At 41.3% G+C, this 23,261-nt stretch overlaps 1 protein-coding gene across 1 annotated transcript in view; it reads left to right on the top strand.

Annotated features, from left to right (window-relative positions):
• Positions 1 to 23,261, top strand: part of LOC124798038 (mitotic checkpoint serine/threonine-protein kinase BUB1-like) — a 232,625-nt gene that overhangs the window by 113,523 nt on the left and 95,841 nt on the right. The window contains exons 8-10 of the mRNA XM_047261258.1: positions 8,445 to 8,505; positions 8,633 to 9,161; positions 9,233 to 9,341. Coding sequence (XP_047117214.1) covers positions 8,445 to 8,505; positions 8,633 to 9,161; positions 9,233 to 9,341 — 699 coding nt within the window. The remainder of the gene's footprint in view (positions 1 to 8,444; positions 8,506 to 8,632; positions 9,162 to 9,232; positions 9,342 to 23,261) is intronic.

The raw sequence follows: 23,261 nt of genomic DNA, 5'->3' as shown, positions 1-23,261 counted from the left end.
GGTGATGAGATGCATGGCTGTTGAGGTGGAACATCTGAAAGAGCCTGCCACACCTCAGTTGCGTAAGTCTTACTCAGGCACGCGGGGTTGTGTCTGAGTGCACCCTTGTTTCCCTAGCTGCTTGTGGAACCCTCAAAATCATCATCGTCTCCTCCTCCCAGTGGAAGGGTGTACCGCCTGGAAGTATTCATACCCAATCCTCCTGTTAATTTGCATCAGTTGAATTATAGTAACAGGGCTCAAGAAGTCACAAATCAAAATGTATTTTTGGTCATTAAGAGGAGGAGGGGGGGGGGGGTAGCATTTGAAAAAGTGTCCCCCTTCTACATCCATAAAGGCTTGGAAGGACTTGCTGGAAGCATGAAGTCTGTTAAAAGGCTGCAGAATTGTTTCCTACTGGTTAAGACTAACAGGGCAAACCAGGTGGAACTACTTACAAAGACTAAAAAATTGGGTGAATGTGATGTAACTGTTGAACTGCATAACTCCCTTAACTCTAGCAAGGGTGTGGTCACATGCTTGGACATTATGGATATCGACATAGCTGAACTTAAACAAGAATGAGTTTTAAAGGGGGTAGTGGACATAGTGCGAAGGATGCATAGGAATAATGGAGAAACTGAGAAGAGCACCACCTTCTTGTGACCTTTAATTTTTGAATGTTGCTTGACCACATCATGGCAAGCTTCCTCCGACTTAGGGTTAGTTGTTATGTACTTAACCCTATGTGGTGCTACAAATGCCAGTGTTTTGGTCACATAACGCTAAGTTGCGGGGATGAAGCGACCTGTCGGAAATGTGGAAAGGCAGTCCATGAAGCTGGGATTGACTGTCCATCTCCAGCAGTCTGCATTAACTGCTCTGGGACCCACCTAGTCTGGAGCCGAGACGGCCCTGTTTTTGCAGAGGAATGAAAAATTCCATAGCTAAAAGTCACCAAGTGGATCCCCTGTGTTGAAATCAAAAAGGAATATAAGGCGACGAAACCTCAGTGGTGCACAGACCTGTTCCTGAGGTTGACTCTTTGATGCAGATGTCATCCAGTGTACAACCATACACCACCAGCATCTGTTTTTGCATGTATATATGCCAAGGCAAAACGAGTAAGGATAAAGTAATCCAAGCAGCCGCCACAGAAAAGACCAGCAACAGTTCCATAGTGAGTGTCAAGAAGGAATACGACAAGCAGAGTGCTTCTCAATGCCCCCTTTCCCCCTCATCCTCAAAGAGACAAGGTGCAGGGAAAGGTTTATGACATTCAGGGTCATTCTTTCACATCTGACTGATGAGGAGGAGATCATGGAGTTAGATGCCTTGGCTCCATGCAGCCCCTCCACTCCACCTCACTCTACAAGTGCTTCACCTTTATGGTGCAAAGACAGGGGTAAATTAAAACCACATTGATGAAATGACTCTCATCCTACAGTGGAACTTGCAAGGTTTCAGGACGCATGTGGAGGATCTCCATCTCTTATCTCAGGGTAGACCACTGTGTCTATGTCTCCAGGAGACTCATTTCCATCAGTTGTACATCCCTGAACTATGGGGTTATGTACTCCACAAAAAGGACGACCTGAGTGGAGAGATAGAGGAGGCATAGGTATTTTCGTTAGTACCAACTACCGCTCTTCGTCTCTCTCTCACTTACGACTACTTTACAAGCAGTTGCTGTATCAGTGCACGTGCATTATCCATTGACAATATGTTCCCTTTACTTGCCCCCACATGATGTACTTGATGAAGATACCCTAATCGACCTTATTACACAGCACCCCTGCCCCTTCATTCTCTATGGTGATTTTAATGCTCACAGTGTGCTTTGGGGCTCTGAAACTACCTGCCCCAAGGATAGAGCAATTGAGAGGCTTCTCATGTTGTCATGCACATACTTGCTAAATGTGGGACAGATCACTCACTTCTGCACAGCAACTGGGTCGTTCTCTGCCATTCGTCTCTCACTTTGCTCTCCATCTCTTGCTCACCCTGCTCAATGGGAAGTGGTTGATGACTTATAAGGAAGTGATCTCTTCCTGATATGGATTCACCTGCCAGATGTGGTGGAATCCGAAAGGAAACTGCCACAATGGGCACTCGGTAGAGCCAACTGGACACTTTATAGCCAGTTGGCTCAGTTTGAACATTGAGCAAATGATGAGGCACAGATGGATCGTATTGCCAAAATAATCCACCACGCTGCTGCAGCACCCATTCCACAGGACAGAGGCCACCTGTCTGTTGCTGTTGGTCGAGTGCCGAAAGCTGCTCTGCAATGTGGACCAGGCGTGCGGCTCAGCATAGGTTCAAGTGTCAGCCAGTTGCAGATAATCTTGCAGCGTTTCAGGTGGCGAGGGCAAAGTGTTGCTGAATTATTTGAGAGAACAAGAAGAGGTCTTGGCAACAGTTCCTGAACACTATTAAACATTCCACTAAAAGTTCTGTTGTGTGGGGGACCATCAGGGGAATTTCTGGAAGAGGAGGCAGGTGCCCCATGGCTGCTGTAATGGGGAACGGCACTCTCCAAACCAATCTGCGAGACATTGCCCAGACTATGGTGGCATATTTTGCCACAGTTACTGCAACAGCCAGTCAGCATCCAGGTTTCCAGCGCCATAGAGTGGTTGCTGAAAGCTGTAGTTTTAACTTCCGATCCAGCTCTGATGAAGATAACAACTGTCCATTTTCCATGTAGGAGCTGGATTCTGCATTGTCTGTGGCTTGCGACAAATCTCCTGGTCATGCCAGGATCCATTACAGTATGCTGCGGCACCTCATAAGATGAAACAAAAATATCTTCCTTGCACTTTTTAATGCCGTTTGGGCGTTAGGTCACTTTCCCAACTCGTAGCGTGAGGCAATTTTAATTTCTCTTTTAAAACCTGGGAAAGGTCATACATGCCCAAGTAGTTACTGTAGTGTTGCCCTCACTAGCTGCATGGAGAAGACCTAGGAGTGGATGGTCAACCGCTGCCTTGTCCGGATCATAGAATCCAGGCAACTCCTTAGTCGCTTTCAGTGTAGGTTCAGGATGATCGCTCCACCTTTAGTAACCTTGCCCTCCTGGAGGTGGCTATCCAACAGGCTTTCCTACACTGGAATCACCTTATAGGTATATTTTTTGACATGAAGAAGGCCTACAATACTACTTAGAGGCATCTTATCCTGGAGCAGCTTCACGTATGGGTTTTTCGTGGTTTTCTTCCCATTTTTATTCAGTCGTTCCTCTCGCCATGATATTTTATATACCAAGTCAGTGACATCCTGTCTGATAACTTTGAGCAGGAGAACGATGTCCCTCAGGTAGCATTTTAAGTGTTACTATCTTTGCCAGAGCTATTAATCACGTTACATCCATAGTGAGAAGTCCTGTCAAGTGTTCTTTGTTTGTGGATGACTTCTCTGGTTTTGCTCTTCTTCAAGCCTCGCAACAACGGCACATCAGTAGCAACTAACTCTTCGATGTTTGGGTGATTGGGTGCAGAAATGTGATCTTAAGTTTTCCATCTAGAAGTCTGTGTGTGTTCTTCTTAACCATTCTTGTTCCATTTTAAATTTTGCTGAGTTGAGGATGAGGGACACTGTCCTTACTTTTAAAGACACAGTGAGGTTTCTGGGCCCCATATTTGAGTCTAAGCCTATGTGGTTACCACATCTTAAGGACCTGAAAAACGGGTCACTTAAGGCTTTAAGTATTTTTAAATGTCTTAGCAACAACAGTACATGGGGAGTAGACGGGGCTTGTCTGGTCTGTTTTTACAGGGCATTTGTGTGATCTCGGATCGATTATGGGTGCACGGTGTATATGTCTGTGAGACCCTCTTATTTAAATATGTTGGATGCGGTGCACCAGGAAGGGATTCGGTGGCCACTGGGGCAATTCAAACAAGCCTCTGTGCAGAGGCGGGTGAACCACCACTTCACGTCAGGCCTACTTACAGTGCGTCTGGCGTATAAAACACTGTCCACACCATAAACACTCGCCTACCGTACCATTTCTCAGCCTCCACTGGAAAAGCTTTTTCGTAACCAGCAACAGGCAATGAGGCCCTATTGGATTCTTGCACAGGATTGTCTTCTAGAGATGGGTGTGGCTGGTCTTCATGTTTTACATCACAGTGGGAGCAGATTTCCACCTTGGCCTCTCCAGAGCTCAGACTTGTTTTAGACTTGATGAATTTCAAGAAAGATCACACATCAGATTTCAATCTCTGCTTTTTCAAACAGTGGTAAATCCAGGATGGAATGTAACAATACCAGAGAAGGAAAGTTGCTACTCACCATATAGCGGAGATGCTGAGTCGTGATAGGCGCAGCAAAAAGATTCGTACAATTATAGCTTTCAGTCATTAAGGCCTTTGTCAGCTGTAGACACACATACACACACGCACTCACACAAACGCAACTTGCACACACGTCTGCAGTCTCAGAGAACTGAAACCACTCCGCGAGCAGCAGCACCAGTGCATGATGGGAGTGACAACTGGGTGGAGGTAAGGAGGAGGCTGAGGCAGGGGGGAAGTGGACAGTGAAGTGTTGCAGTGTAGACGGAGGGCAGGAGAGAAGTTGCGGAGGGGGTAAATAGTGGAAAAGAGAGAAATTAAAAGACTGGGTATGGCGGTGAAGTGATGGCTGTGTAGTGCCGGAATGGAAACAGGGAGGGGGCTGGAAGGATGAGGACAGTGACTAGCGAAGGTTGAGGCCAGGAGGGTTACGGGAATGTAGGATGTAACGGGAATGTAGGATGTATTGCAAAGAAAGTTCCCACCTGCACAGTTCAAAAAAGCTTGTGTTGGTGGGAAGGATCCATATGGCACAGGCTGTAAAGCTCTCATTGAGATGAGGGATATCATGTTTGGCTGCGTGTTCAGCAACAGGGTGGTCCACTTGTTTCTTGGCCACAGTTTGTTGGTGGCCATTCATGTGGACAGACAGCTTGTTGGTTGTCATGCCTACATAGAATGAAGCCCAGTGGTTGCAGCGTAGCTTGTAAATCACATGACTGGTTTCATAGGTAGCCCTGCCTTTGATGGGATAGGTGATGTTAGTGACCGGACTGGAGTAGGTGGTGGTAGGAGGATGTATGGGACAGGTCTTGCATGTAGGTCTATTACAGGGGAATGAGCCATGAGGTAAGGGATTTGGAGCAGGTGTTGTGTAAGGATGGACGAGTATATTGTGTAGGTTCAGTGGACGGTGGAATACCATGGCAGGAGGGGTGAGAAGGATAGTGGGCAGGACATTTCTCATTTCAGGGCACACGAGAGGTAATCGAAATCCTGGCGGAGAATGTATTTCAGTTGCTCCAGTCCCAGATGGTACTGAGTTACGAGGGGAATGCCCCTCTGTGGCCAGACTGTGGACATTGGGAGGTGGTGGGAGACTGGAAAGATAAGGCATGGGAGATTGGAAAGATAAGGCATGGGAGATTTGTTTTTGTACAAGGATGGGAGGATAATTGCGGTCTGTGAAGACTTCAGTGAGACCCTCGGTATATTTTGAGAGGGACTGCTCATCATTGCAGATGCGACGACCACTGGTGGCTAGGCTGTGCAGAAGAGACTTCTTGGTATGGAATGGGTGGCAGCTGCCCTGCAATACATCCTACGTTCCCGTAACCCTCCTGGCCTCAACCTTCGCTAGTCACTGTCATCACCCGTCTAGCCCCCTCCCTGTCCCCATTCCAGCACTACACAGCCATCATTTCACCACCATACCCAGTCTTTTAATTTCCTTTTATTTCTATCTTTTCCGCTACTTACCCCCTCCTCACCTTCTCTCCTGCATTCCGTCTCAACTGCAACACTTCACTGTCCGCCACTCCCACCATACTATTCCTCCTCCTCCCCGCCCCAGCCTCCACCTTAACCCCTCCCAGTCGCCACTCCCATCATGCACTGTTGCTGCTGCACGCAGGATGGTTTCAGTTCTCTGAGACTGCAGACTTGTGTGCAAGCTGCGTGTGTGTGTGTATGTGTGTCTACAGCTGACAAAGGCCTTACTGGCCGAAAGCTATAATTCTGTGAATCTTTTTGTTGTGCCTATTGCGACTCATCATCTCCGCTATATGGTGAGTAGCAACTTTCCTTCTCTGGTATTGTTACACACTCTGTTTTTTTTAACATTTTAGATATGCATTATGGTTTCACAGTAATGTATACTGATGACTCCAAACAAGGGGATTCCCTTGGCTGCTCGGTCTTTTTTCCCAGCCATGTCACCAGGATTTGCCTTCCTGACGAGTATACCGTTTCCTCAGCGGACCTCCACGTGATCCTGAAGGCACTGGAGCAGATGTGTCATATTCAGGGCAAACAGTTTCTCAAATGCTCCAATTCCCTTAGTGCCTTACAACTGTTACAGAACCTGTACTCAGCTGAGTAGGTAGTCTGGCTGATATACGACCAACTGTACTTGGTCCAACGGCAGGGTAAGCAGGCGTCATTCTGCTGGATGTAGGGATATGGGGAAATGAGCAGGCCGATCGGGCTGCCAAGGAGGCCTGCAGAGGACAGGATGTGGCACAGTTTCCTATTCCCTTGCAGGCTATTGTTTCTGCACTAGACAAGAAGCGCATGCAGTTTTGGGATGAGGAATGGCTGGCGGTGATGGCCAATAAGCTGCGGTTGATGAAGTCAACAACCTGGCCATGGCATTCCTCCTGCCAGTTTCTCAGGCGGGATGTCAATAATGCAGCCACATATTCGTCACTGTTACTGCTTGACTGTTGTACAAAAAATGAAATCACTGTGTTGTCTGACCCTCTGTACTCCCGTGCAGAATTCTTTTTTTATTTCTGGTGTTGAAAACCTATTGAAAGGATGAAGATTTGCAGCAATATATGAGATAAAAGAAAATTTGCAGACGTTGCTTTGTGCGATCCAGCAAGAGGTGTACCAGGACTGATTCCGAAAGTGGAAACAATGTTGGGAGTGGTGTATCAGTAGGCTATTTTCCTGTGTTAAAAATATGGTTCATGTTGTTGTTATTCTGATTGATTGTAACTCACTCAAAATTAAGGAATTTCAGAATTTCTGCTAATGGGTCCTTATATTATAACTAGATTGTCGGCTATTAGTCATGAGGTATGACAAAAAAAATTCTTGGTAAAACTTTGTGCTGATTTCTTATGTGTGTAGAAGACACTCAACAGAGAGAGTGTATCTGTCAGGCGTCCTGTGGCACAATGAGTAGTGCATGCATGCGACTGTAGTGCAAGAGATCACGTGTTCAAATCCTGGAAAATAGCATTAGCAGGAACTGATTGTAGCAGTTGCTTCAATTGTGGGGTGTATTATATATAGCTTCACATTAGTCCTCGCAACAGATACCCCTCTGTTGTGGTTGTACCTATGGTACACCTATCTGTATCAGTGAGGCATGCAAGCCATCCCACCAACGGCAAGGTCCATGGTTCATGGGCCATCCTATTCCACTTTTCTCCAATATTGGGTTGTTATTTTTCATAGTTTCAGGTAACTCGACATTTCTTTTGAACATAAACCTTTTGTTTCATGTAGAAACTCATATTTCCTGGAGGCTATGTGGTTTGGCAACCCTATTTTATAAGTGTCCAGACATACGTTACAATTAGCCTCCTAATCCATCATAAGTTGGGTTTCATGTTTTGCTAAGCCAGATATGTCATTTAAGACATGTGAAATCATTCAAGATCCTCTGTCTCATATATTTCTTTGATTTCTGTAATATTCTGATGTAGTGTAGGCACTTGGTAACAAAAAAACTTTCATTTAGGTTTAACACATTAAATATTTACAAAAGTATTCTAATACTACAAAAAATTAACATGTTTGCTTACTTTTAGCTGTAGACCTAATAAAGCTACTACCACTATATTCAACAGTTCCTAGATGCAATGTAGAAAGTTGGGTAGTTAATGACCTAGCTACTCTATTTTTAGCTTGTGGCACATTTTACAGTTCTTCTAATTTTCTTGGTTGTCATGTAAAAATTCTAGAAATAATCTTCTTCTTGGTTCACATTCTTTTTTGGATATACGACACGTGCATAAAGGTAGTTTGCATGTATGTAAACTATTATAACATAGCAGAGTACAGACGTCTGCTGTGCCAAAAAAAAAAAAAAAAAAGGTTACAAAGTAAAGAGATACAGGTTTCTATCCTGACTATCACTGAAAATTATGTCAGTTTCGGAAAAGTATAGCTTGAAAGATCTGTTGATTAAATCCCACTTAACATTACTTTCCCCTTCTGCAGTACTGTACATGTGCAAGAAATACTGATTTGTAATGTGCATTCACAAGTGCATAACAACACTCCTATATTCAAACAAATGTTTTAATTAATGCTGCTTTACATAAATTAACAATAAGTGCAAAATAGCATTGACTTCATTAAATGTTGTTTGAACGTATGAAAAACCTTTTTTCATGTAAATACTGTTTATCTGAATGAAAATTCCCATTTCAGAAAATCATTCGCATCCTGTAATAGAAATCTGCAACCAGATCCACACCTTTGAGACCCAGAGGTAGAGTATTTTTTGTTACTTCTGATACTTATTAACAAATATGTGTGTGTGTGTGTGTGTGTGTGTGTGTGTGTGTGTGTGTGTGTGTGTGTGTGTGTTTCACCTCAGTTAATGTTTGTGCTCACAGGTTACCCCTACAATCAGAGCCAAATAAGAAGTTAGAAGACTTTCCAAGTTTGGGGCATAGAAAACTTCAAACTGTTAGCAAAAATGAAGAAAACTTCGCACCACGTAATGCCACAGATGATGGTATATGGCCTACAAATTTCAAGTACAGAAATGTTGAAAAAGTTGAACACCAGAATTCAGCTGTATCTCACCAGCATTCAGTCATCAACACTTCCACAAAATCAGGGATGAGCAACATTCCACCAACTGAAATCCTTACAGTGGTGCCGCGAATAAGTTTCAAGGAAACTAGTTCTGGAAATAGTTACTGTAATCAGCACCATGAGAAAGAACATGCACTATCAGCAGGTGAAAGTAATATCATCTCCCAATTTACAACCAACGATTGTGAATTTCCTAGATCTAATCCTTTGCTCAGTGATGCAAAACCAGATTTGACAGATACAAAAGAGACAGCTTCATCTGCTTCTACAAATAATATAACTTTGAGAGCAAGAAACAATTTTAGGGCAGGTGAAAAGTACCAGGTAAGATGAGATTTCTGAATGTCCTGATACTCCCTGTTGTGCCGTAACTATTAACGTTGCTTTGTTATTAGGTGCATCCTTCTAATCATACCAACAGTGAAGGGTCTGGAACTGCAGTACAGATGTCCACTGTGCCACATAAAGCAGATATAGTCTGTGAGCCGGGACATTATGCCACAGGTACTACAAATATCTACTATACAGAAATGCATGCATGCTCACTCTCCTCTCCCAGACATCATCTGACCCATGCCACCATATCTCTATTGTCTTCTCCCATCCTGGTACCCTCCAGGCTTTTATCCAGTCACATGTTGACCGACACGGTGTGTAAATAGAAGATAGCAAAATGAAAGACGAAATCTTAAATTTTGTGTTCAAAAAATCATTCACAGAGGAGGATTGTACAGACATACTATTGTATGACCATCGTGCAGGCTCTTGTATGGACGAAAAATTAGGTGTCCCTGGTGTTGAGAAGCCACAGAAAGAGTTGAAAACAAGTAAATCACCAGGTCTGGTCTGAATCCCAGTTCAGTTTTATAGAAAGTACTCTGTTACACTGGCCCGTTACTTAGCTTACATTTATCACAAATCTCTCACCCAGCAGAAATTCCCACACAACTGGATAAAAGCCCAGGTGACTGCTGTGTATAAGATGGATAAAAAAACGGACCCACAAAATTACGGAACCATATTCTTAACATCAGTATGCTGCAGAACTCTTGAACGTATCCTAAGTTTGAATATAACAAATTCCATTGAGGCAGAAAAACCTCTATTCATAAATCAGCACAAATTTGGAAAGCATCACTCATGTGAGACTTAGCTTGCCTTTTTCTCACACTATATCCTATGAAATATGGATGAAGGGTAACAGGCAGACTCCATATTCCTGGATTTCCAGAGAGCGTTCAACGTGGTGTGCCAGTGTAAACTGCTAATGAAGGTCCAAGCATATGGAATAGGTTCCTAGATATGTGCGTGGCTCAAAGACTTCTTGTTGTCCTTGATGGGGAGTGTTCATTAGAGACAAGGGTATCATCAGGAGTGTCCCAGGAAGGTGTTATACTACTGATCTTGTTCTCTACATATATAGACGATCTGACAGATAGTGTGAGCAATCTGCAACTGTTTGCTGATGCCATTGTAGTATACGAGAAAGTATCATTGTTGAGTAAATGTAGAAGAATACATGATGACTTGGACATAATTTCTGTTTGATGTGATGAACGGCAACTTGCTCTAAATGTAGAAAAATATAGGTTAATTCAGATGAGTAGGAAATAGAATCTTGTAAAGTTCAAATACATATCAGTGGTGTGCTGCTTGACAAAATCATGGTAATTAAATCTAGACACATTGTTGCAAAAGAATATGAAATGGAATGACCACATACGGACAGAAGTAGAGAAAGGGAATGATCAACTTTGGTTTATTGGACGAGTTTCAGGAGACTGGATGTAGAACACAGAAGTGTGGCCCAGTCTTGAGTACTTCTTGAGAATTTGGGATCCACATGAAGTTGAGTTAAAGGAAGACAATGAAGTAATTCAGATGTGTGATACTTGATTTGTTACCGGTAGATATATCAACACCTGAGTGTTAGGGAGATGCTTCATGAACTCAAATGGGAATCCCTAAAAGGTAGGTGACATTCTTTTTGTGAAACATAGTATGTGATAGTACCCTTCATCATACACTGTACAGTGCCTTGCTGAGTGTGTATGTAGATGTAGGTTTAAAGCTGGTTCTCAAAAATTTGCAGATAGTCTTACTTGGGGTATATTTAGAGTGTCATCCAGTTCAGTTTATTCAGTATCTCCATGACATTCTTCTTCCATGGGTCAAATAAATATGGGACAGTTCATGTTGCCCTTTGCTGTATACATTCAGAATCCCCATTTAGTCCTGTTTGATGTGGGTCCCACATACATAAACAATATTCTAGGATGGATAGCATGAGAGTTCTCTCAGCAATCTCCTTTGCAAACTGATTGCATTTCCCTAGTACCCTACCAATGAACCGAAGCCTGCAACCTGCTTTACCTACGACCAAGCATAAGTGATCATTCCATTTCACATCCATGCGAATTGTTACACTTGGATATTTTTATCAGCTGACTGACTCCATTTGTGGTTCGTTGGTATTGTAATCATAGGATATTGTGTTTTTTTGTTTTGTGAAGTGCACAATTTTACACTTACGGACGTTTAAAATGAGTTACCAATCTTGACACCACTCTGAAATCTTATCAAGGTCTTTCTCATAATTTGTGCAGCTTCTTCTCAGACAGCATTTCATCACAAATAACTGCATCACCTATAAAACTCTCAGATTATTATTAATATTCCATGTGAGGTCACTAATATACAGTCTGACATCAAGCGTTCCACCACATTTCCTTGGGGCACCCATGGTGTCACTGCTGCATCTGTCAGTGACTCCCCATCCAAGAATACTTTCTTCATTCTCCCAACTAAGAAATTCTCAGCCTAGTCACAAATTTTGCTTGATATTCCATGCAGTCACACTTTTGATAATAAGTGTAGGTGTGGTATTGAGTCAAAAGCTATTCTGAAATGAAATTGATTAACCACATAAGCTCAGTGTAGGTAAAGCAGGTGATGAACACAAGGGCCAGAGGCTGGGAACTCACACTCAAACTGCAAAACTGCCCACAAATAACTTGTGCGTTCCTTCTTAGAACACTGCTCAGATGTATGGGACCCACACCAAATAGGACTATCAGGTGATATTGAGCATATATAAAGAAGGGCATCAAGATCGGTTGCAAGTTTGTTTGACTCCCAGAAGTGTCATGGAAATTTTGAAAAACCTGAATTAGAAGACTCTTGAAGATAGATGAAGATTGTCTCACAACAGGCTACTTATGAAATTTCAAAACCAAGTGTTAAATGAAGAATTTAGAGAAAATCTTCATTCCCCTACATATTGCGACCATGAAGAAGAGATTATGCTAACTACAATGTGCACAAAGGAATTGAAGTGATATTCTGCCCATGCTCCATTCGTGACTAGAATAGAAAGAAACTCTTGACATGTGACATCATGCTAACTTCTCAGTGCCTTGCAGAGTGTGTAATCAGATGAAGAGACAGTACTGAGAATACACTAGACATACCAGTAGGTAGAGCAGATGTACTGTTTAATCATTCTCTGAATACAAAATATGATTTATCCAGTTCTAGGTATTTCATATTTTAGAGAACTTCTTTTGCTCATAAGATTTTTGAAACAATGAAAAGAAACATCCATATGCCAGTACCAGAATGATACAAGCATTTGCTCAAGGAATTTATGCACACTCAGTCCCATTTTGAAATAACAAGTAAATAATTCTGTGGAAATGATCCCATTTCAGCACCATGATTGATCATGGCTACACACATAAACGATCTTGGAGGTCGTTCTAGTGCTTCTGGCTATTATATATTTTTGAAATTTGAAACGGTAGATTTGATTGAATGCTACTCTCATATGCCATTCTTTGAAGTGTGACAAGGGAGCAGTAATACTCATCATTTTGGAAGTGATCCTTGTCTAACCAACAAGTTAGCCTATGAAATGGATTTGTCACTCCAGGTGTCTTCCTCTGAAAAATAATTCAAAGACAAGACAAGTATAAGAAAAAAATTTAGTTTTCTTGGCAAAGGTATTGTCCAAAGAAACTGTCATTATCCATAAATTCTTGCAGTCTGAGAATCTATTCAACAGGATTTGTTAAAGAATAGGTATATGTAAAAGAAAATGGGCAGTCAACTATTAGATAAATGAAAATGTTTTTATCTGATCGCAATGACAGATAGCAATTGAATGCTTACTCTGGCATTTCTGACATGTCACCTCAATTAAGGTTTAGGTCTCCTACCATAGGAAAATTTCCTTGCATTGTTCAGTACTCAGTAGATCTGAAAAAAATAATGTTACACTCTGTCAGTGTCTATGTGATGAATGTGGCCAGCTGGAAGGAAGAGACTGGATCTGGCCTGTGGTCTATAATTTGATGAGATGTATCAACTAAGACACTAATATTTATAGTAGGTGGCATATGAACACGTTTTACTGTAGTTTGTTACGTGCTTGAGAAATTTTATATGCTATGGATAGAGTCTCTTTATTTGCCAGTCCAGGCTGCGAACAGCTCATCTCTAACACAAGAGATTGTGTGACTAACAGCCCTAATAAATGACTTTTTATAGTTTGTGTCACCTTATCATCTTAAATACATCACTTGTTAATTACTAATGATCAAAATATTTTTACATGTATTCCCTGTGAATGAGAATATTGTTTTGGAATCTGGCCAAGAACTAAATTAAAGAAGATGCTTGACCTTCAGGATTAGTATAACCCAATTTGAAATATTAAAAGAAATTAAACTTCTCATAATCTTCAGTAATTTACTGAATGCTGCAACTACAATAGTAAAAGATCTAATATTTTACAAGCAACTACAGCCGTAATTTTTCCCGAGGGCATGCAGCTTTACTGTATGATTACATGATGATGGCGTCCTCTTGGGTAAAATATTCCGGAGGTAAAATAGTCCCCCATTCGGATCTCCGGGCGGGGACTACTCAAGAGGATGTCGTTATCAGGAGAAAGAAAACTGGCGTTCTACGGATCGGAGCGTGGAATGTCAGATCCCTTAATCGGGCAGGTAGGTTAGAAAATTTAAAAAGGGAAATGGATAGGTTGAAGTTAGATATAGTGGGAATTAGTGAAGTTCGGTGGCAGGAGGAACAAGACTTCTGGTCAGGTGACTACAGGGTTATAAACACAAAATCATATAGGGGTAATGCAGGAGTAGGTTTAATAATGAATAGGAAAATAGGAATACGGGTAAGCTACTACAAACAGCATAGTGAACGCATTATTGTGGCCAAGATAGATACGAAGCCCACACCTACTACAGTAGTACAAGTTTATATGCCAACTAGCTCTGCAGATGACGAAGAAATTGAAGAAATGTATGATGAAATAAAAGAAATTATTCAGATTGTGAAGGAAGACGAAAATTTAATAGTCATGGGTGACTGGAATACGAGTGTAGGAAAAGGGAGAGAAGGAAACATAGTAGGTGAATATGGATTGGGGGACAGAAATGAAAGAGGAAGCCGCCTGGTAGAATTTTGCACAGAGCACAACATAATCATAACTAACACTTGGTTTAAGAATCATGAAAGAAGGTTGTATACATGGAAGAACCCTGGAGACACTAAAAGGTATCAGATAGATTATATAATGGTAAGACAGAGATTTAGGAACCAGGTTTTAAATTGTAAGACATTTCCAGGGGCAGATGTGGACTCTGACCACAATCTATTGGTTATGACCTGTAGATTAAAACTGAAGAAACTGCAAAAAGGTGGGAATTTAAGGAGATGGGACCTGGATAAACTAAAAGAACCAGAGGTTGTACAGAGATTCAGGGAGAGCATAAGGGAGCAATTGACAGGAATGGGGGAAATAAATACAGTAGAAGAAGAATGGGTAGCTTTGAGGGATGAAGTAGTGAAGGCAGCAGAGGATCAGGTAGGTAAAAAGACGAGGGCTAGTAGAAATCCTTGGGTAACAGAAGAAATATTGAATTTAATTGATGAAAGGAGAAAATATAAAAATGCAGTAAGTGAAACAGGCAAAAAGGAATACAAACGTCTCAAAAATGAGATCGACAGGAAGTGCAAAATGGCTAAGCAGGGATGGCTAGAGGACAAATGTAAGGATGTAGAGGCCTATCTCACTAGGGGTAAGATAGATACCGCCTACAGGAAAATTAAAGAGACCTTTGGAGATAAGAGAACGACTTGTATGAATATCAAGAGCTCAGATGGAAACCCAGTTCTAAGCAAAGAAGGGAAAGCAGAAAGGTGGAAGGAGTATATAGAGGGTCTATACAAGGGCGATGTACTTGAGGACAATATTATGGAAATGGAAGAGGATGTAGATGAAGATGAAATGGGAGATACGATACTGCGTGAAGAGTTTGACAGAGCACTGAAAGACCTGAGTCGAAACAAAGCCCCCGGAGTAGACAATATTCCATTGGAACTACTGACGGCCGTGGGAGAGCCAGTCCTGACAAAACTCTACCATCTGGTGAGGAAGATGTATGAGACAGGGGAAATACCCTCCGACTTCAAGAAGAATATAATAATTCCAATCCCAAAGAAAGCAGGTGTTGACAGATGTGAAAATTACCGAACTATCAGCTTAATAAGTCACAGCTGCAAAATACTAACACGAATTCTTTACAGACGAATGGAAAAACTAGTAGAAGCCAACCTCGGGGAAGATCAGTTTGGATTCCGTAGAAACATTGGAACACGTGAGGCAATACTGACCTTACGACTTATCTTAGAAGAAAGATTAAGGAAAGGCAAATCTACGTTTCTAGCATTTGTAGACTTAGAGAAAGCTTTTGACAATGTTGACTGGAATACTCTCTTTCAAATTCTAAAGGTGGCCGGGGTAAAATACAGGGAGCGAAAGGCTATTTACAATTTGTACAGAAACCAGATGGCAGTTATAAGAGTCGAGGGACATGAAAGGGAAGCAGTGGTTGGGAAGGGAGTAAGACAGGGTTGTAGCCTCTCCCCGATGTTGTTCAATCTGTATATTGAGCAAGCAGTAAAGGAAACAAAAGAAAAATTCGGAGTAGGTATTAAAATTCATGGAGAAGAAATAAAAACTTTGAGGTTCGCCGATGACATTGTATTTCTGTCAGAGACAGCAAAGGACTTGGAAGAGCAGTTGAATGGAATGGACAGTGTCTTGAAAGGAGGATATAAGATAAACATCAACAAAAGCAAAACAAGGATAATGGAATGTAGTCTAATTAAGTCAGGTGATGCTGAGGGAATTAGATTAGGAAATGAGGCACTTAAAGTAGTAAAGGAGTTTTGCTATTTGGGGAGCAAAATAACTGACGATGGTCGAAGTAGAGAGGATATAAAATGTAGGCTGGCAATGGCAAGGAAAGCGTTTCTGAAGAAGAGAAATTTGTTAACATCCAGTATTGATTTAAGTGTCAGGAAGTCATTTCTGAAAGTATTCGTATGGAGTGTAGCCATGTATGGAAGTGAAACATGGACGATAAATAGTTTGGACAAGAAGAGAATAGAAGCTTTCGAAATGTGGTGCTACAGAAGAATGCTGAAGATCAGATGGGTAGATCGCATAACTAATGAGGAAGTATTGAATAGGATTGGGGAGAAGAGAAGTTTGTGGCACAACTTGACCAGAAGAAGGGATCGGTTGGTAGGACATGTTCTGAGGCATCAAGGGATCACCAATTTAGTATTGGAGGGCAGCGTGGAGGGTAAAAATCGTAGGGGGAGACCAAGAAATGAATACACTTAGCAGATTCAGAAGGATGTAGGTTGCAGTAGGTACTGGGAGATGAAAAAGCTTGCACAGGATAGAGTAGCATGGAGAGCTGCATCAAACCAGTCTCAGGACTGAAGACCACAACAACAACAACAACAACAACAACAACAACAACAACATGAGATCTTAAGGTTGTAGCCTATTTCAAGAAAATTCTGTAAATTTATTGATGACTGCATAACAAGAAGTTTTGCGGCAATGAAAAGAAATATAAGTCTAGTTTTCAAGCTGAGAACTGCAGTCAGTACTAAAAGGCGTATTTAGTGGAACAGAGTTAGCTCAGTGGTTGCCAGGCCACAAATACAAAGATCCTAGCTTCAATTCCCAGTCAATCCAATGATTTGTTTCTATCTCTTACCACTTGTTTCATTTCTGGCAGTGATTTTGTAATGTGAAAAATATCAAGAATGCGGGAAGACACTATCAGTGTCTTCTCTGCGCAATAGCAGTGGAAATACTGTTGATGGCAGTGCTGCTACAGCAAAATTACTACTTATTGCCTTCTGAAATTCCTTCCCCAAATAAGGTGAAGTAAATATTCCAGTATTCAAATCAAGAAGGCTGCCAACAAGAGTAACTTAGAAGTAGATATCCTCAGAGTAGTGAGACAACTTAAATCACTTAATAAAAGAAATTCTTCTGGCCCAGATTGTATGGCAGTCAGGTTCCTTTCAGAGAATGCTGATGAGATAGCTCCATACATAACAATCATATACAACTGCTCGGTTGACAAAAGATCCATACCCAAACACTGGAAAGTTGCACAGGTCACACCTATATTCAAGAAAGGCAGTAGGAGTAACCCACTAAACTACAGACCCATCTCATTAACACCGATATGCAGCAGGATTTTTTAACATATGTTGTGTTCAAGCCTCATGAATCACCTATTGACAGTCAACACAGATTTGGAAAACATCATTCTTGTGAAACACAAGTAGCTGTTTGCTCACACAAAGTGTTGAGTGCTGTCGACAAAGGATTTCAAATTGATTCCATAGTTTTAGATTTTCAGAAGGCTTTTGACACTGATGTCACAAGTGGCTTATAATCAAAGTGCATGCTTATGTAATTTTGTCTCAGTTATGTGACTGGATTCATCTTTTCAAGCATTGTCTTTACAGTTACAAAAAAACTTGTACACCTAGTATGTAACACTCTGTTGACTGGGTGCCTTGAAACTATTATCGTAGCTTCAAACAAAAATCGCAACACTACCCAATGAAAACTACTGCTCTCTGAACAAACATCAAACGTACACTTCCATGTGTCACACACTTGAATAAATGCTGGATAGAGGGTAGCAACAAAGTTGCAAAGCTTTGCCAGTAGCAGCACTAATAAAGCACATTACTGCCACATAAACCGTGTTAACAATAGTTTTACGTTAGACATCTGTTGCTTTTTAATATGCGACCCGGACTGTACCCAACAGCAGAAATGACACTGTGATAATGTGTGAGCTTACATGTCATGCAGATGGCCGGACTAGAGAAAAGGCTCCTCATTGATGCTTAGAAACACAGGGAAGACAAGGTCCGGAAGGACTGACCGACCCCTACCCACATTTCCTCTGCTCCCTAGTATAAGTGTGATCACTGATCATAATACGCAGACAATATCTCTGTGAGGGAAAAAGTGGAGAAGAAAGCTTTTGGAGTTGTCAAAAGACATTGATGTGATGGCATTCCATGTAGTAATCATGTTGTAAGTAGGTGTCCATAACCTGGTGTGGCACAAGGTGGCGTCATAATGATGTGGAGTAGCTGTTGTTGCCCATATGTCAGCCACAGTCGAGGAATGGCTGGGATGAGGCTAACGATGTGAGGCTGTAGTAGCTGTTTACTAAGCTGCTGTTACTGTTTGTACAGTTGTTCTCTACAAGTTTGAGACTAGACTGTTTTATAATGAAAGTAAAGTCTTAATAAATTTCAGTTTAAAACAAGCGACACAGCTGTAGTGATTTAAAATCTTCATCCCGAATTTTATTGTAACCTCGGGGGAAAAAAAGACACTTTCAGAATGGACAGTAATACGTCGTTCTGTTAACAAAAATAACTAACAGCAAAAATTGCTTGCTATCTACAAGGGTAAACTGAATGAAGGCAGCACTGGGACAAAATACAGTACTTTGCTTAGAAAAGTAATGATAGGAAATCTGCTTTGTGTTGAAACTTGATATTGATGTAGTGAAGATATTTACAGCAGGAGTGGTGTCCCAGAATGATCATGATGGCTCTGTTGTTAGCGGTGAGGTTAAAGATATCAAACTGTTACTGATACTGATGTGTGCATAATATAATAGATTATATCAGGCAGGCTTGTCCTTTTATAACTTTTGAAAGAAAGTACTAGCAGTAGTGTGGGGTCTGGGATCAACTTGTTTTTGCCCTAGTCGATGTCGAGTATTGTTAGCTCTGCAAGAAGACTGGCCACATATCCACCATCTGTTTGAGGAGAAATAGAAGTTCTTTCAGTGCCAAGAAGCATTTGCATTCAAACTGATGGATCAGGAAAACACAGAGTGAAGATAAAGATATTGTATCAGCCGAAAAAGATCAGCAGCAATGAAAATATCAGCAGTGTAGATGGAGGTAAAACTACATACCATTCGAAACCAGTGGCTGCACAATCAAATTCTTGCGGGATAGTGGTGCAACCTCCTCACTGTTAAACCTGGATGCTTACGAATTTCTGGAATCACTGGAGTAGTTCAATTTAAAATGAAACATTTAGCAGAGTCTGGATTGAGCTAAAGATAAAAATAATGGCAGTGGTCAACTACAGTGGAACTACCAAAAATCTTACGCAAATGTCTGCTATATGGTGAGTAGCAACTTTCCTTCTCTGTTACATTCATGTTTGCCATCTCTCAAAAAGCAGCAAATACCTCTGGCATGGTTCAGTATCTTCATTCCAAATTTCAGTAAGAGTAGATCACTGATTGCAAACTTGAGGGGTCAAAATAGTGTTAAAGAAGCTGAGAAGAAAATATACCAGGATCATGAATCCCTTTTTCACCCTGGTTGATGCTCCTGCAAAACATACAAAGCAGTCTTGAAACTGTAGAGGGGTTGCGACGCCAAAATTTTTCAACCTCAGGTCAGTACCATTTGATGTGATGATTGAGCCAGTCAGAGGGCTACACCAAAGCACAATGAATTGATAATAATCTGTGGAGATTTAAAAGTGGCAGTAAATCCACTACTGGAAATTCAACACTCCCCTTGTGTTAGCAAGACCAGACACAGAACCTATTGGTGATAGATCGTCTGAACTCAATGGGGTTGCTGCTGGAGAAGCACATGCCCATCATATCTTGCTGTAGGTACCTGAAATACACTGACCAGTGTCTTTCAGATGATGGTGTCCCCTTTGTATGGTAGAAGCATTGCTTGTGGGTTCGACGGACTCAGAGTCTGGATGAATGCCTGTAATGGTGTAGAAGTCTGACTGTAGTTGATGGTCGAATAATACCACACACTTTTTTGAAGGGATGCCGAATTACTTTCCTTTGTGGTAGTTTACACAATCACTTTTCATTCATCCTGCCGTATGCAGATTGCAATGGCCTTACACTCATGTATTGTGCCAAAACAATGACAGTTACATTTAACAAACTCCAAACAGTGCCACAATTTAAATGTTAACGCATATTCTATCGTTTGATCATCGGGATCTGTGCCCAATACACAACAGCTCACCTCCACCGCCGGCCGAAGTGGCCATGCGGTTCTAGGCGCTGCAGTCAGGAACCGCGAGGCCACTACGGTCGCAGGTTCGAATCCTGCCTCGGGCATGGATGTGTGTGATGTCCTTAGGTTAGTTAGGTTTAACTAGTTCTAAGTTCTAGGGGACTAATGACCTCAGAAGTTGAGTCCCATAGTGCTCAGAGCCATTTGAACCTCACCTCCACCACCCCTTACCAACTGCCACTTTGTTACCTTGATATAGGTGAGGAAAGTGCTTGAGTTGTGGGCCAATCAGAGCTCTCCATTTTAATGCCTATATCATGGAGCCTTCATGGATTTACCAATGGCCATCTTGTTATGTGGCTGATGTAATGCCACATCACCAGGGACGTTATGCAGGATGGTCTCTGTCCCCCAGTTTATCCCCCCCCCCCCCCCCCCCCCTCTCTCTCTCTCTCTCTCTCTCTCTCTCTCTCTCTCTCTCTGTCTGTCTCAATCCAGTGGCAACATATTGTCCAATATTGCGTGAACTTAGGTATCGCTCATTAAGTACCCCTAATCTGTAATTGGACTAATTTTTGAGGATTGCAACGGTTGTCAATACTCCATTTGGAGTATTCACAGATACCAGAGATTGGCATTTGGCACAGAAAATGCTTCTGCTACAACAGCAATTTGTGTAACAAATCTCAAGTACCATACAGTATATACTGATTACTTGGATATAACAACTGTCGCAGACACAAACATGGGTGAGCACATGAAGAATTTGGGCTGGCTTTTTGCAGGACTGCAAAATATTGGCCTCAGATGTAATAGAAAGAAATGTGACTTCTTCAAAAACAAGTTAGAATACCTAGGCCACATCATTAATGCTGGTGGAATCAATCATCCAAAACTAGTGTGAAAGCAATAAGAAAACATCCCTTCCAGAAAATATCCAGGAACTAGAATCTTTCTTTGAAAAGTAAATTACAACAAGAGATTTTCTGAAATAGCTTTTTTGAAAAGTAAATTATAACAACAAGCTCGTCAAGAGATTTTCTGAAATAGCTGAACTGTGGAATCACCCTTGAAACACAGAAGACACAGTTAAAATGGACCAAGCAAGGAGAAGCAGCATTTTTGAAAATCAAGAAGGAAATTTATCAATTCAGGTTATGATTTCAGCTAGTGAAGTACCATTGTATGGAGCTGGAACAGCGTTGTATTCAGATGTATCAGAAAAAACCTATAGCTTTGCTTCCAAGACTTTATATGAACGTTAGGACAAATAGGGTCAAACTGAAAAGGAAGCACTTACCTTACTTCATGGGTTCAATAAATTTCACTAATGCTCGTATGGAAGAAAGTTCACAGTGATCACACATCACAAGCCTCTGGTTTCAATATCTCATTCAAGCAAACAGATGCCAGTATTGACAGTTCAGAAAGTACAAAGAAGGGCAATCACAATGATGAGATATGACTTTGAAATCCGATACAGACAAACAGAAAAATATTTCAATATAGGTGCCTTATCAAGGCTGTCTACGTGAAAAATTTTATATGTCTTAAGAATCCTGCTTGCAACTTGAAGAATAAATTAATAAACAGATCCATTAATTTCAGTTTGATCACAGAAAAACTCAAGAAGCCATGAGCAAAGGTGTAGCACTAAAAATGATTGTGCATTCTGGAAAAAAAAAAAAAAAAATATGGGTGGCCAGGCATTTGCCAAAAGACAATAAAGGTTTTGCAGCAATATTTTAACAAAAGGACTGCCATCAGAACCAGCCATGGCCTGCTACTTCTTCAGATAGATTTCACAAGGATTATCATACTCAAAATATGTCAAAAAGAATTTTGAAGACACTTGATGATGTACACTGAGGTGTTATTAGAATGAAACAAATGGCAAGAAGATACTGTTGGTGGCCAAAAGTGGACAAAGAAATTGAAGAAATGGTTTCACTGTGTGAACTTTGTCATGTGGCAAAACCAGATCACAAATAATAATAATAATAATAATAATAATAATAATCATCATCATCATCAAACCGGCCCTAAGTAACAGAACCATGGGAAAGAATTCATTTTATTTATGCTTAACCATTCTGGAAAGCATCATGGCTCCTTTATGTTCCCATACATATTTGACATGATGTTAGAAACTACAGAAGCCACAATCTACATCTACATCCATACTCCGCAAGCCACCTGACAGTGTGTGGCGGAGGGTACCTTGAATACCTCTATCGATTCTCCCTTCTATTCCAGTCTCGTATTGTTCGTGGAAAGAAGGATTGTCGGTATACCTCTGCGTGGGCTCTAATCTCTCTGATTTTATCCTCATGGTCTCTTCGCGAGATATACGTAGGAGGGAGCAATATATTGCTTGACTCTTCGGTGAAGGTATGTTCTCGAAACTTCAACAAAAGCCCGTACCGAGCTACTGAGCGTATCTCCTGTAGAGTCTTCCACTGGAGTTTATCTATCATCTCCGTAACGCTTTCGCGATTACTAAATGATACTGTAACGAAGCGCGCTGCTCTCCGTTGGATCTTCTCTATCTCTTCTATCAACCCTATTTGGTACGGATCCCACACTGCTGAACAGTATTCAAGCAGTGAGTGAACAAGCATACTGTAACCTACTTCCTTTGTTTTCGGATTGCATTTCTTTAGGATTCTTCCAATGAATCTCAGTCTGGCATCTGCTTTACCAAGCCATTTTAAATCACTCCTAATGCGTACTCCCAGATAATTTATGGAATTAACTGCTTCCAGTTGCTGACATGCTATTTTGTAGCTAAATGATAAGGGATCTATCTTTCTATGTATTCGCATCACATTACACTTGTTTACATTGAGATTCAGTTGCCATTCCCTGCACCATGCGTCAATTCGCTGCAGATCCTCCTGCATTTCAGTACAATTTTCAATTGTTACAACCTCTCGATATACCACAGCATCATCTGCAAAAAGCCTCAGTGAACTTCCGATGTCATCCACA

The sequence above is a fragment of the Schistocerca piceifrons genome, chromosome 5 (genome assembly GCF_021461385.2).
Source record: "Schistocerca piceifrons isolate TAMUIC-IGC-003096 chromosome 5, iqSchPice1.1, whole genome shotgun sequence".
In the NCBI taxonomy this organism is placed as follows: domain Eukaryota; kingdom Metazoa; phylum Arthropoda; class Insecta; order Orthoptera; family Acrididae; genus Schistocerca; species Schistocerca piceifrons.
Note: the sequence above shows the minus strand (reverse complement) of the source record. Positions and strands in the feature narration are given on the sequence as shown.